The sequence below is a fragment of the Polyodon spathula genome, chromosome 2 (genome assembly GCF_017654505.1).
Source record: "Polyodon spathula isolate WHYD16114869_AA chromosome 2, ASM1765450v1, whole genome shotgun sequence".
Classification (NCBI taxonomy): Eukaryota; Metazoa; Chordata; class Actinopteri; order Acipenseriformes; family Polyodontidae; genus Polyodon; species Polyodon spathula.
Window position 1 is genome coordinate 22,024,146 of NC_054535.1, and position 15,766 is coordinate 22,039,911.

The window sequence follows — 15,766 nt, forward strand, 5'->3', positions numbered from 1 at the left end:
TTAAGTTGACATCATATACAACAATTAACATTTTAGTTGTAGTAACAAAATGTATATTTTTGTCTATACATGTATTTTTAAAATGTGTATTGTAGAATACTTTTCCAAGACAAGATACATTTACAATTACAGATCAAATAATCTACAGATTTAAGAGGCAGACGGTCCAGTTAACAATGCTTAAAAAGTCTTTTTTGATATCAGTATAGTTTGATATTCAGGAAGGTCTTTTAGACTGGCGTCGGCTTCTTTAACAACTGTATAACAGTTTCATGAAAATACAACGTTGAGTTTTATAAAGAAAGTTACTCCAGATAAATTAATTATTGTACAAACACACACACACACACACACACACACACACACACACACACACACACACACACACACACCAAACTAAATGAATACATCAATGTCTGCTGAATAATAATAATAATAATAATAATAATAATAATAATAATAATAATAATAATAATAATAATAATAATAATAATATATTATGCTGCCTCTCTGAATAAACTGCCGTACTATGTATGAAAATGCGAGGCTCGCGATCCAGTTCTTGTTTTTCATGCTGCCGGACCGGCTCTCAAATTCTTCAACTAGAATAGACTGAAGAAATCACTGGTGTGAGAGCTAGAGCAGGAGAGGGCTAACGGTACGTAGAGGAACAGGGATGTACAGCAAACACAGGCAGAAAAACGCCAGGATAAACCAAACACAATGCGTGTATTATCTAACATTATTTGTACAACTGCTACTACTGAACATTTTACTGGAAACTGTGAAAGGGGATCTCATAAACCAAGGTAAGTAAACCGAACCTAAAAGTACTTTGAAGAAAGTTTAGTCTTGCAGTCCTAACTTATACAGTTGCGACATTAAGTACCCGGTTAAGTACGTTCCTATTAAATGTACACTTCTTAAATAATAATAATAATAATAATAATAATAATAATAATAATAATAATAATAATAATAATAATAATAATGTGTGGATATATATATATATATATATATATATATATATATATATATATATATATATATATATATATATATATATATATATATAAAAGTTCTGAGGAAATTTATTTTCAAATCTTTGCACTACCATACTGTACTTTTATCTCCATAAAAGGAGGAGTATTGGCAGTTTTTGGATCCTTTTCAAACGACCTTTACCGTATAACCCTAACAGCAAATAGTATATCTGAAGTAAAATGAAAATAATAATAACCATGTTTTCACAGATCCGTAGTGATCCCAGTGAAAACAGGGCTCTGCTAACTTAATATGAGGTAAAGATGTTGAGAGACTTGCGGTCAGGGGTGTCAAGACTAAACCAAAATATAGCGCATGCCATTTGTGTGAGCTAACTCGAAAGATTGTGTTCTGTACTGTATTTGTATAAGTAAGACTGCCGTCGGCGATTCTCACCATTAGAATGGATAAAAAATAAATTTTAAAAAATCCATTAGATTTTAAAAAGAAGGTTAATTGTATAGCTAATGTCACGCAATGTCTGATTTTCACCACTGATTACGTTAGAGTAATACTATATATAGATATGCTTGTCAAAGATAAAACTTTATTGTCCCACCACATTTAGACCAACTGTCTCTTCTGTGTAAAGAGGAGTGGCAATCATATTTTGTTTAACACTGGTTAATATGGACTGAATTAAATGCTGTCTATTTCCAATCTGTTATTTGTCTGTTACACATACATATAGTAAATGCTGCAAGCTCCTGCTGGTATATCACAATGATTGTGTGACTAAAATGTAATTATAAATTAAAAAGGGCAGAACCTAACAGTGAAAACATTTTTCATCTGCATAATGTACTACAGTCAGCACTCACATATCCGACCCTATACAATTTTGACTACAGTGATGGTTAAACGGGTGTGACGCATCTCTGATTGTTTAATTTTGGTCCTTTCCAACCCTTGTTTGTTTTTCAGGCAACACAAAAAAAAAAAGATGCAATATCAAAAATACATAGGACTGTTTTAAAACAAATAGGCTTCCATTTAGATGTACTGTAGTGGTTTTGTTGGTACAGTGCTATATTTTCAACAGAAGTATTCAGAACAGTATGATTCTGAAAATATCACATGCCAAAAGAGTCGACACGTGGACTGCATAGTACATACTTTTAAATTCGGTGTAGTGTTACTTTCACGTACGCTTATAAAAAGTGGTACCAGCGCACTGCGCTTGCTCGCACGTGCCTAAACAACTTCCGCTTATAAAGTATGGAAGTGCCCATTTAAATCTGGTACGCTATGCTGTTATCTTTTTTAATTCAATTTGTCGTATTTTTCCACCATTAAGAAAATGGTATGCAAATATGTATCATATGCAATACATAGGTGTTGTACATTTATTTTTACATATGCAACTTTGCGATGGACTTCTCATTTTGTCTTGTTCATCGTGAATTGTTTTTTTTTTTTGTTTGTTTGTTTTCATTTTTTGAGAAATTGATTGTCTGTTTCCAGTTTAAGTTTGTGAAAATAATGGTTTGCAAAAAATAATGGTAAATATACTATGTTTGACAATATTAACACACATCACATCTCAATTGATTGCACCTGTACCAAAATCTCATAGTGTATCACTTTCAATGTTACAGCATACAACTTTCTAACATTACATAGGTACCACATTGTGACGATGTACCACTTTATAACACTACACCGGTATGTATTGTAGCAGTATGTAAAATTCTAAGTTAACAACCCAGCAGCAAAATGAAATCAAAATGTTAGAGACTTATCCAATTATGATCTTTCAGTTTTGTATTTTTAATATATAATTTTTTTCTCAATAAAAACTTTGTTCCCCTTAACAGTGTGGAGTATGGTGTGTAGATCAGCATAAGTGGAATCTTCATTTAAATTCATGAAACTGTGAGGCACTGACATAACAAAATGTGAAAAAAGTTCAAGGGGGTATAGATTTTCTATATGCACTCAAAAGTATTCACTCCCCTTGGACTTTTCCACATTTTATTGTGTTACAACATGTATTCAAAATTTAATTTAATTAGGAGTGTTTGCCAATGATCAACACAAAAAAGTCCATAATGTCAAAGTGAAAAATAAAATCTACAAATTGTTCTAAATTAATTACAAATGTAAAACTAAATATACTTGATTGCATAAGTATTCAGCCCCTTTGCAATAACATGCAACCAAGTGTCTTTAGAAGTCACTTAATTAGTTGAATGGAGTCCACCTGTGTGCAATTAAGGTGTTTCACATGATTTCAGATTAAATACACCTGTCTCTGGGAGGTCCCACAGTCGGTTAGTACATTTCCTAATAAAAACTACATCATGATGACGAAGGAACATTCAAAGCAAATCTGGAATAAGGTTCTTCAAAAGCACCAATCGGGGGTAGGATATAAGAATATTTCCAAGGCATTGAATATCCCCTGGAGCACAGTAAAGTCCATTATTAAGAACTGGAGAGAATATGGCACAACTGTGAATCTGTCTAGAACAGGCCGTCCTCAAAAACTGAGTATCCAGGGGAGAAGGGCACTAGTCAGGGAGGTCACCAAGAGGCCTATGGCAACTCTAAAGGAGTTACAGTCTTCCACGGTTGAGCTGGGAGACACTGTGCATACTGCAACAATAGCCCGGGTGCTTCACAAAACCTGCCTTTATGGGAGAGTGGCAAAAAGAAAGCCATTGTTAAAAAAAAAAAATCATATCAAATCTCAGCTAGAGTTTGCCAGAAGGGCATGTGGGAGACTCTGAGACCAAGTGGAGAAGATTCTATGGTGTGATGAGACCAAAAGCTTTTTGACCTCAACACTAAGCGCTATGTTTGGCACAAGCCTAACACCGCACATCATCCTGAGAACACCACCCCTACCGTGAAACATGGTGGTGGCAGCATCATGCTATGAGGATGCTTCTCTGCAACAGGGCCTGGAAAGCTAGTGAAAATAGAGGGCAAAGTGGATGCAGTAAAGTACAGAGAAATCCTGGAGGAAAACCCGCTGAAGTCTGCAAGAGACCAGGGATTGGGAGAAGATTCATCTTCTAGCAGGACAATGACTCCAAACATACAGCCAAAGCCACACTGGAGTGGCTTAAAAACAAAAAGGTTGATGTCCTGGAGTGGCCCAGTCAAAGCCCGGACCTCAATCCAATTGAGAATATGTGGAAAGAGTTGAAAATTGCTGTTCACTAAAGGTCCCCATCCAACTTGACGGAGCTTGAGCAATTTTGCAAAGAAGAATGGGCAAAAATTGCAGTGTCCAGATGTGCAAAGCTGGTAGAGACTTGTCCAAGTAGACACATGGCTGTAATTGCTCCCAAATATTGACTCAAGGCGGTGAATACTTAAGCAATCAATTATTTTCTGTTTTGTATTTGTAATTAATTTAGAACAATTTGTAGATTTTATTTTTCACTTTGACATTATGGACTTTTTTTGTGTTGATCAGTGGCAAAAACTACTAATTAAATCCATTTTGATTCCATGTTGTAACACAATAAAATGTGGAAAAGTCCAAGGTGGTGAATACTTTTGAGAGCCACTGTGTATATATATATATATGTATATATATATATATATATATATATATATATATATATATATATATATATATATATATATATATATATATATATATACACAGCTCTGGAAAAAAAATATGAGACCACTGCAAAATTATCAGTTTCTCTGGTTTTACTATTTATAGGTATGTGTTTGGGTAAAATGAACATTTTTGTTTTATTCTATAAACTACTGACAACATTTCTCCCAAATTCCAGATAAAAATATTGTCATTTAGAGCATTTATTTGCAGAAAATGACAACTGGTCAAAATAACAAAAAAGATGCAGTGTTGTCAGACCTCGAATAATGCAAAGAAAATAAGTTCATATTCATTTTTAAACAACACAATACTAATGTTTTAACTTAGGAAGAGTTCAGAAATCAATATTTGGTGGAATAACCCTGATTTTCAATCACAGCTTTCATGCATCTTGGAATGCTGCCCACCAGTCTTTCACATTGATGTTGGGTGACTTTATGCCACTCCTGGCACAAAAATTCAAGCAGCTCGGCTTTGTTTGATGGCTTGTGACCATCCATCTTCCTCTTGATCACGTTCCAGAGGTTTTCAATGGGGTTCAGGTCTGGAGATTGGGCTGGCCATGACAGGGTCTTGATCTGGTGGTCCTCCATCCACACCTTGATTGACCTGGCTGAGTGGCATGGAGCATTGTCCTGCTGGAAAAAACAATCATCAGAGTTGGTGAACATTGTCAGAGCAGAAGGAAGCAAGTTTTCTTCCAGGACAACCTTGTACTTGGTTTGATTCATGCGTCCTTCACAAAGACAAATCTGCCCGATTCCAGCCTTGCTGAAGCACCCCCAGATCATCATCCATCTTCCACCACATTTCACAGTGGGTGCGAGACACTGTGGCTTGTAGGCCTCTCCAGGTCTCCGTCTAACCATTAGATGACCAGATGTTGGGCAAAGCTGAAAATTGGACTCATCAGAGAAGATGACCTTACTCCAGTCCTCTACGGTTCAATCCTTATGGTCTTTTGCAAACCTCAGCCTGGCTCTTCTTTGCTTCTCATTGATGAAGGGCTTTTTTATAGCTTTGCACGACTTCAGCCCTGCCCCTAGGAGCCTGTTTCGAACTGTCCTCGCCGTGCACTTCACCCCAGCTGCCATTTGCCATTCTTTTTTTAGGTCACTTGATGTCATCCTACGTTTGCTGAGTGACATTCAAATGAGTTGGTGGTCATCCCGTTCAGTGGAGAGTCGTTTTCGCCCTCTGCCGGTCTGTAGCTTTGTTGTCCCTAATGTGTGCTGCTTGACCTTGTTCTTATGAACAGCCGTCTTTGAAATTTTAAGGATGGAAGCAACCCGATGCTCACTGTATCCCTCTACCAGTAAAGCCAGAATTGAACCCTTCTTTTCCTCACTCAAAACTTTCCTTTTCAACTCTTTGGGCATGGTTAATAGTTATTTTTTGATTCCAATTACTTTTGAGGTACTACTAGCACTGTTTTGCCAACCAGCTGGTCCTATTGCAAGAGGATAGTGATGACCACAGGAGTGGTTTTTATACTTTTCCTCGTTAAATAAGATTTGGTTCAGGTGATCCCCTAATCAGTATCTGATTCAGTAGAATGAGGTGTGCCTGTGTTGGAATTCAACAGACACTGGAATGGAATGGCTGCCATACATGCAGAGATGCTGATTTAAGAAAAATTTGCAGTGGTCTCTTAATTTTTTCCAGAGCTCTGTGTGTTTGTGTGTGTGTGTGTGTGTGTGTGTAGCTCTGGAAAAAATTAAGAGACCACTGCAAATTTTTTCTTAAATCAGTATCTCTACATGTGTGGCAGCCATTCCATTCCAGTGTCTGTTGAATTCCAATGTATATATATATCCAATGTATATATATACTATATATATATACAATAAATGTATCATAATCTCATTCAGTTTTAAAGATAACCGTTAGCCTCCAAGTGGGTTCTTATACTGTTTATGATCTATGTACCATATGGTTTTCCATTAAGGATTTGGTTTAACTCTTTGGTTCTGGTATTAAATAGTGTTTGGTTTTATGTTGGACCCATTTCATTGCACCCTCTGTGAATTCTGTATTTTTCTTAGTGTCCTTCTACTAATTCTGAGTGGTTCTTGTGGCCAAGTAATAAAACACCATTTGTGTTGGTTTTTTTTTTTCATCCTAACTGACTGCCGTAAAAGAACTAGATGGCGCTGGCTCTTAAAAAATATGAGATAGCGCCATCTAGTGATCTGCCACTTTGGATCAAATTCTGTTATGTTTTACTGGCAATACACTGCTGTGCAATAGACAGTGCTGGTGATTCCTTATGTAGAGATACTAGCGGTATATAAAAACTTTAAAAAGAAACACAAAATACAAACTTATTTGCAGTAAGGAACACTCAGAATGATTGTGCATAGCGTAATGAAAAGTTAAGGGAAGTGAAAACAATATGAAAATGCTTTATTCCATAAGGAACAATTTGCAAGCACTGGAAGTGTGTGTGGTTATTGTCCAATAATACTGACACACAAGTGAGAGTTTTATTGCACCTCCAAAATGACTAGGAGATTTTGAAGAAATACAAATAGAACAGAATGGAAATTCTAACCAGTACCTTTTACTGTGTACTTTCCACTGGGGCAAGTTCCAAGTATTTATTTCTTTATTTATTGTTGAATAGTGTTTTCAATTTCAGTACTTGGGTAAGATTACATTACTGTAGTTATATGAATACTGTAAACCTGTGCTGGAGTTTCTATGTACCAGCTGGGTATACTTATGGAAAGATGTGGTGATAGTTTCAGTATAAATATGTTTTGGAAGACGTCTTTCACTTTTGGAATGTATAGATCGTGCAGTGTTCTAAACTTGCTCTGTGATATGCCATCAGTGTGTATGGCATATCATGCAGGGGATGCATCATGGCTCAAGAGTGCTTTATAAATAAACAGTAAACTGTGCTTGTATGACAATTTGAGCATCATGTAATCTTTGTGAAGATGGCTTTAAAGATTAACTCCCTCATACATTACTTGTTTCTCCTACTGTAATAAAATAAAAATAAAAATGTAATGTACTATTGTGAACAGGCAGAGTCCATCACCTTTTTTTTTCTTTTTGTGCTTGCTACCTTAGAAAACTAGGTGCAAGACACTACAGTATATGATGAGACTATAGCAGCAATACATGTAAAGTTTTCAGTGATATTTAATGGGAGAAAGATAAGCTTTTAATAGTGTTATTTTGAGCTTCCTAGAAAGCTTTAAGAGGGGAGACTAATCAGAACACATGGTTGGAGAGGATAATAAACCCCTGGCACAGTTTATTAATTAAAAAAAAATCCATTGTGACTCTCCACTTTCTGTAATGTATGCCCTTATTCTCAAACAAGTTCATCCATCTAATTCCAAAATTAAGTAAGACATTTTGGTCTTCGAAGCAACTTGTTTTTGGCCTGCAATATCAAGAGCTGTCTTAACTAATGTATTCTTCTTGTCACAATCTGGCGACTTTATGAAACTAAAGAGTGTATTAAATTGATGCAAGAAATATCACATTTGTTCTATGTAGTTTTTTTATTACACCCACAAGGGGAAAAGTGTCGCTGGGGGACAGGATAATGGTTACACACTGGAGTACTAGAGGTACTGTATATAGACTCTAGTCGTAGAGGCTACACACTTTTTTAAAACTTTTTTAAGTCACCAACATGTGATGACTGAAGCAGAAAATGATACAAAGTGAATCTAAAAAAACAATAAGAACACATCACTCAAGATAACTCTGATGTTTCATACCTATACAAAGTTGTCGTTTAACTTTCTCTAGACTTGGCGTAGTTCAATGAAATAAAGAATTATGCATGCAGTACATTTTTGGATGAACTGCCAGTGCAACAAACTGTCTTCCGATTCCCTACTTTTACCATCAGTTGACAATGTGGGATCTGATAAAACTGGAAGCTGTTCGAGACTGTTACAACATGTGCTTGGAAATAAATGTAATCTTCACATGCATCTTAAGCCATTGTACAGTGGCTTGCGAAAGTATTGACCCCCCTGGCATTTTTCCTATTTTGTTGCCTTACAACCTGGAATTAAAATTGATTTTTATTTGGATTTCATGTAATGAACATACACAAAATAGTCCAAATTGGTGAAGTGAAATGAAAAAAATAACTTGTTTCAAAAAATTCTAAAAAATAAATAACGGAAAAGTGGCGCGTGCATACGTTTTCACCCCCTTTGCTATTAAGCCTCTAAATAAGATCTGGTGCAACCAATTACCTTCAGAAGTCACATAATTAGTTAAATAAAGTCCACCTGTATGCAATCTAAGTGTCACATGATCTGTCACATGATCTTAGTATATATATACACCTGTTCTGAAAGGCCCCAGAGTCTGCAACACCACTAAGCAAGGGGCACCACCAATCAAGTGGCACCATGAAGACCAAGGAGCTCTCCAAACAGGTCAGGGACAAAGTTGTGGAGAAGTACAGATCAGGGTTGGGTTATAAAAAAATATCCGAAACTTTGAACATCCCACGGAGCACCATTAAAGCCACTATTAAAAAATGGAAAGAATACGGCACCAAAAACAAACCTGGCAAGAGAGGGCCGCTCACCAAAACTCACGGACCAGGCAAGGAGGGCATTAATCAGAGAGGCAACAAAGAGACCAAAGATAACCCTGAAGGAGCTGCAAAGCTCCACAGCGGAGATTGGAGTATCTGTCCATAGGACCACTTTAAGCCGTACACTCCACAGAGCTGGGCTTTACGGAAGAGTGGCCTGAAAAAAGCCATTGCTTAAAGAAAAAAATAAGCAAACACATTTGGTGTTCGTCAAAAGGCATGTGGGAGACTCCCCAAACATATGGGAGAAGGTACTCTGGTCAGATGAGACTAAAATTGAGCTTTTTGGCCATCAAGGAAAACGTTATGTCTGGCGCAAACCCAACACCTCTCATCACCCCGAGAACACCATCCCCACAGTGACGCATGGTGGTGGCAGCATCAATTAATTAATCAAAATTCCAGGTTGTAAGGCATCAAAATAGGAGAAATGCCAAGGGGGGTCAATACTTTCGCAAGCCACTGTATGTAGAGCATTTGAAGCCTTTGTCTTTATAACCTTGTGTTGTCCCTCATTTAAGTTGAGAGTTCTACTGCACAGGTTATTCAGAACACATGTGGACTTCATTTATCAGAGCCTCCATTGAAGAACTCCCTGCTGTCTGTTACTATTGACATCATTAACATGAGCAGGTGCCAAAATCATCAATAAAAACTTCTGCCTTTGTGATTGTTCACTTACATATGCTGCAGTATAGAAACAGCTGCTGCTTGCATTACACTGTTTTCTGCAGGAGGAAGGAAACCATCAACCTATAGGGATTTGTTTCAGCCAGTTATATAATGTGGTGAAAAATTTATTGGAAAAGTGCATGTTGAAATAATAGATCTTGAGGGATTTCTGTATGACTGTGGGTTTAAAGATTATTACCTTTATGTGCATTTTTTACATCCTTTTTTTTTGGAAAAGTTTTTTTTTTTTTTCCCCTCATTAACCATTTCCCTTTATCTACTCAGTTAAAAACATTTACTTGTCTGTGATGGAGCAAGGTTCTTCACACTGTAAAACCAGCAATGGACTTGTTCGGACTGTTCTTTTAAATGTACTTTAATTAAATACTGTAACTTTTAAAACAAGTATAACTGAACCCACAACAAAAGAAAACCTGTTGTGTGTAATTTATTGTCAAGCAGTAGAGGTGCTTCTGGAAAGAAGGAAAAAGGGTTAATGGGTTTTGTGCTTTTGTTGTTACAACATCAAGAAAGGTGTGTATATAGATATATATATAGCATATATATTATAGATATCTTATATGTATATATATATATATATATATATATATATATATATACACACACAGACTCTGATACTGACACTACATGCTGGGGTTACAACCAATTGTAGTGAAACAAAAAAAATACAAGTGAATAAAAATAAAGAAAAAAAATACGGATTGTTGTGTAACAACAGAAAAGCGTAATCAATCAGACTGCGGAGTCTGTATCATCTGCATCCAAAATGGACAAACTCCACATCTTCATTGTCTTAACAGAAGATAACCTTAATCCTGAATCATTTAATGTACAGAGAAACTACTTCTAGGCAGTTTTTTTTTTTTTTTTTTTTTTTTCTATTAATGTGAGCTGCAATATCTTCCCTCAGGCATTATTTGTGCATGGTTATTAAAAAACAGAAATTAATGGTGAAAATTTGACTTTAAGCTAAAAGTTGGGGTAGACGATCATTCAAACGAGCGTTGACTCGGTAGAATCCAGAATATGCTGTAAAATTGTTTAACTTAGCTGAGCTGGATAGGTTAGCGCTGTCCTCCATTTTGTGGGAGGAAGTAAAAAAAAAATGCCATCTTGTGTGAGGGGTCTTTTGATACTTACCTCTGTGCTGACTTCCTGTAGTCAGGGCAGCACCAAAAGGTAAAAATAAAGGGGAAGTATTTTATGAATTGTTTATCTTGTGCTTGCTTGATGTTTTATTATTTGTTAGACACGCATATTTGTATGTTGTTTGTTTTATAATGATTGTGTATTAGGATTTATTAAATATATTGTAAGTATTTATTTATTATACATATTTAACAGTTAATAGAATAATAGAAGCAACCACTCATTTGGTTCAGTCAGGGGGAGGGGTATACCTGTTAGGTATTTATTAAACCTGCCTTTAATAAATGTAACTTATTATGCCCCTCCCCTTTAGAGTCAGACAGAGCAAGAACTTAGGCAACAATATGTGATACTTGCTACCTGGTAAGGACGGTGGGGAAGGGTAAAATGTACTTTAACAAGTTTTGTTAGGTTTAGGTTCATGTGTAACATGTGTGCTGTATGAAACCAGAAAATATGCTGGATGAAAAAAAAAAAAAAAAAAAAAATTCTGATGAGATCTTCGAAGAGGACTTTTCCATTGGAATTAATGGCAGTTCCACTGGACACAGCAGGCAGTCCTGTACGTAGCTCTAATCCAGCCTAATGATGATTCTGAGGTAGCAATGATGAGTTCTTATTGGCAAAGCTTCTTGAATTACAGTGTGCCCCATACTGTAAGTCAGGCATCACAGAAGGTATCATATATAATATGCTGGTTAGGCGGCTTTCTCTTAAATTGGACAGCCACACCCAATTGACTGTTTGTACCACAGTACAGTAAATTATCTGAATTCATTGTTCTTTGCTTACAGACATTTCAAACCTGAAAAAACTAGATGCTATCTTGTAAACCAAGTCAAGAGTGGGACACAAAGCAGTTTGACAGAAGCCTTTTAATCTTAAAAGGGGTTGATAGAGTTAATCCATACCAATACTTTAAACTCTGCACAGAAACCAGGGCCAGCAGACAGATTTGGAAATCAAGTGGAGACAGACTTAAGACAGAAGGTAGGAGACTTCAGGATCCCAGCAGTTCTGTGCAAATCATACTTAACTACATTCCGCTCACTGATTCAGTTTTAATACTGACTTGAGGAGTAGACATTGGCAGGTGCAGATCACCTCAGGGGATCGTTCCAGGGCTCCTTGCATATTACACCCCTCCTAGTTTTCTAATGAATGCTACCAGCGCAGTAGTGCCAGATGGAACAAGTGCTTGAAGGATTACCATAGGAGGCATGCCTTGTTTAGATTGCATATATCACTGACACTTTAGGGCAGAGATACACTAGGCTTTCCAGAGAGTGCACAACATCTCACATGGTGCTTTGTGTGTTTGTTTAATACAGTCATTCCTGCTTGACCTAAATTGAACATTTCTCCACTTACATTTATCTTTAACTACAACTCTATGTACTACCAGCGAATGTAGTACCTTGGTTTGAGTGGAAATCCCCATAATGAATAATGAAAAATTTCTGTTGCTGTTTTACAGCAATTCTCCTCATGTGAAGAGTTGAAGCAGCGACAACAAAACAGTTTTAGTCTAAGCAGCTTCAAGATCACATTCAAAATGTTCTGAGGAAACCATGCTTTAAAAAGGGGTTCTAGATATTTAATTAATTCCAGAAATATTACCTGTCATTCTCCCTAGCACTAGTACACATGTATTTTAATTAAAAATATATATACATGTTGTAGTGATTTTGGTTAACGCAGGCAGGCGCATCACACAGGTTGGGGACGCGAACCAGGCCCTCTCGCACTAAAGCATAGCGCCGATACCGCCGTACAAAAGAGCAGGCTTTCTTGCCTTTCCCTATGCATGCTACACTCTTCCCTGCCAACCTCAAGTCTGTCTCGGACTTGCTCACCAGGCTACAGTCCGATGAGTGTGTGTCGGGGTACCTGCATCCCACTCTACACCAATGTAGTGATCTCGGTTAACGCAGGCAGGTGCATCACATAGGGCGAAGCAATCCACACAGGCGGAGGGTGGGCGCAAACCCGGGACGTCTTACACAAAAGCATAGAGCTGATACCACTGTACAAGAGAGCTGGCTCCTTTGTACAGTAGAGAACTGGAACATCCTGGTAGAGGAGAAACAGGGATGAAAGGGGGAACAAGTGGGGAAAGGAGACTGTCAGGCAAAGGGGAGACAGGAGCTGCTGGGTCCTGTCCTCTGTAGGGGGACAATCTGTAGTTGAACCCGGTAGACCACCTCCCTGATCCTCTCCAGGATGCCAGTGGCTGTCAAGTTTGGGACAGCAGCCCCTCTTCTGCTGGGGGCTGTATTTATTTATTTTATTTATTGCATTTATATAGCGCTTTAAAAAAAAAGCACAATACATTTGTATAACATGTCACACATACAACTGCCAAAGTCAGACCATTTAAATAACAGTATACACATAATAATACAAAAGCAGCAATTTTAACGTTACATTAAAACCCACTGAGATAAAAAATGCATTTTATAAATTTAGTCTTGACTTGAAAATTGTAATGGTCCCAGCTTCCCTGACAAACAAAGGCAGAGCATTCCATAATTTAAGAGCTCTACAAGAAAAAGCCCTCCCTCTCGTGTTGCTTTTGTTGACCCTAGGAATAACCAGCAGCTCCACATCCTGTGACCTCAGAGTGCGGTTTGGAGGATACGTGGTCAGTAACCCCTGCACATAAGTAGGCTCTAATCTATTCAGGGACTTGTAAGTTAACAGCAAAACCTTTAAATCAATTTTATACTGCACAGGGAGCCAGTGTAAAGAGGCAAAAACAGGGGTAATATGTTCACATTTGCTGGTTTTAGTCAGAATTCTAGCAGCGGTATTCTGAGCGGGATACCACACGTTTTGGGACACCAGAAAAAAAATGCATTGCAATAATCAATTCTAGATGAAACAAAGGCATACATTAGTCTGGCGACATCACATACGGAAATAATTTTGGCTATATTTGGCTATATTTGGCTATATTTCTCATTTGATAAAAATGTACTTTAGTAACTTCCCTAATATGAGTCTCAAATTATAGATCAGGATGAAAGATGACCTCCAAACTCTTAATTTGATGAGAGATTGCAAAGGCTGAGTTCATGTAATAACACATTTCCTTTTAGTTGGTTCTGTGACCCCACTAGCATAACCTCTGTTTTGTCTGAATTCAACATTAGAAAATTCTGTGGCAATGCAAGTAGTAAATAATACTTGGCTTTAGGGACAAATATAGCTGGGTATCATCTGCATAGCAATGGAAGTTCACTCCATGTCTGCGGATAATGGCACCTAACGGTAGCATATATAATAAAAACAACAAGGGACCTGGAAAGGAGCCCTATGGAATATCGCAGACAACTTCCGATAATGCCGATTTTACCTTCTCAATAGAGACAAACTGAAACCTATCAGAAAGATAAGATATGAACCAGGATAGGACAAGGCCAGATAGTCCTACTGTGCTATCAAGACAGTTCAGTAGGATGGAATGGTCTACAGTATCAAAGACAACACTTACATCAAGAAGAATTAATACTGATGGAAAGCCTGAGTCAGAGCTTATCAGTAGATCATTCACAACTCTGACAAGGGCCCGCTCGGTGCTATGTGCAGCACGAAAACCAGACTGAAACTTCTCAAATATACCATTAAGACTTAAAAATGTTTGTAATTGAATTGCAACAACTCTCGCTAGAACCTTATCTAAGAATGGTAGGTTGGAGATTGGCCTACAGTTATTGAGGAGTTTAGGGTCCAAATTGTGTTTCTTAAGCATAGACTTTACCACAGCTACCTTAAGTGCTGAGGGAACTATACCAAGGAAAGTGAACCATTTATATATATATATATATATATATATATATATATATATATATATATATATATATATATATATATATTTTTTTTTTTTTTTTTTTTTTTTTAATGTGGATATTAACACCAAGAACTTCTTTTAATAGTTTTGTAGGAATAGGATCAAGAGAGCATGTAGTAGCTCTCATATGTCAAACTAGCTCTGTTAGTTCCTGTTAGATAATCAAAGAAAAAGCTCCCATAGTAACCTTACGTCCAGAGGCCGTCCGAGGGCTCGATCAGACCGGCTGTACTCATTTTCCTCCATATTTTCTCTGCAGCCTTCTGGCATGCCAGTGGCAGGTGGCAGGGTTGCAGCTTGATAGGTGTGGTATTCCCGTATCTATGTGATGCTGTACCAGATATGTCTGTCCAACTCCCTCCTCAGTGGCAGCAAAGCTGTCCTTGTACTCTAGCAATTGCTCCCACAGCTTGTCCTGCTGTTCTTTGCCAAGCCCCTCACAGCTGTGGCATCAGACCCCTCTCTGGCTTGGCTGCTGTTGTTCCAGGGGGCCCCGTCACCGGCTGTTTGCATGCGGTGGCCAAAGGGGTCCCGGTCGCGGACCAGCTGTCTTGGGGGGTAGTCTGACCTTTCTGTATATGCTAAGGCCAGAGCCGGGCCCCATTGTGAGTGTAATGTCCCTTTGTCTAACTAACCACCTGTGTAGTGCAGGAAGTCCAGGCCAAAAATGCAGGGATCCTGGACAGCTGCTACCCAGATGGTGTGGTGTACTGTCTGGCCCGCCACCTGAATTGCCATGGTCCCCCTCCCCTTCATAAGCACCAGTTCCCCCGTAACCGTACGGAGCTGGATGGATGTGGGCTCCAGTGGAACCCACTCTGGATGCACCTGTGTCACGGTTGATCCCATGTTAACAAATGCT

General features: G+C 37.8%; 1 protein-coding gene across 1 annotated transcript in view; it reads left to right on the top strand.

The window, feature by feature from the left end:
• The first annotated feature begins 623 nt into the window (after positions 1-623).
• Positions 624-15,766, top strand: part of LOC121294127 (disintegrin and metalloproteinase domain-containing protein 33-like) — a 96,621-nt gene continuing 81,478 nt past the window's right edge. Inside the window, exon 1 of the mRNA XM_041217711.1 lies at positions 624-809. Coding sequence (XP_041073645.1) covers positions 677-809 — 133 coding nt within the window. The 5' untranslated portion in view covers positions 624-676. The remainder of the gene's footprint in view (positions 810-15,766) is intronic.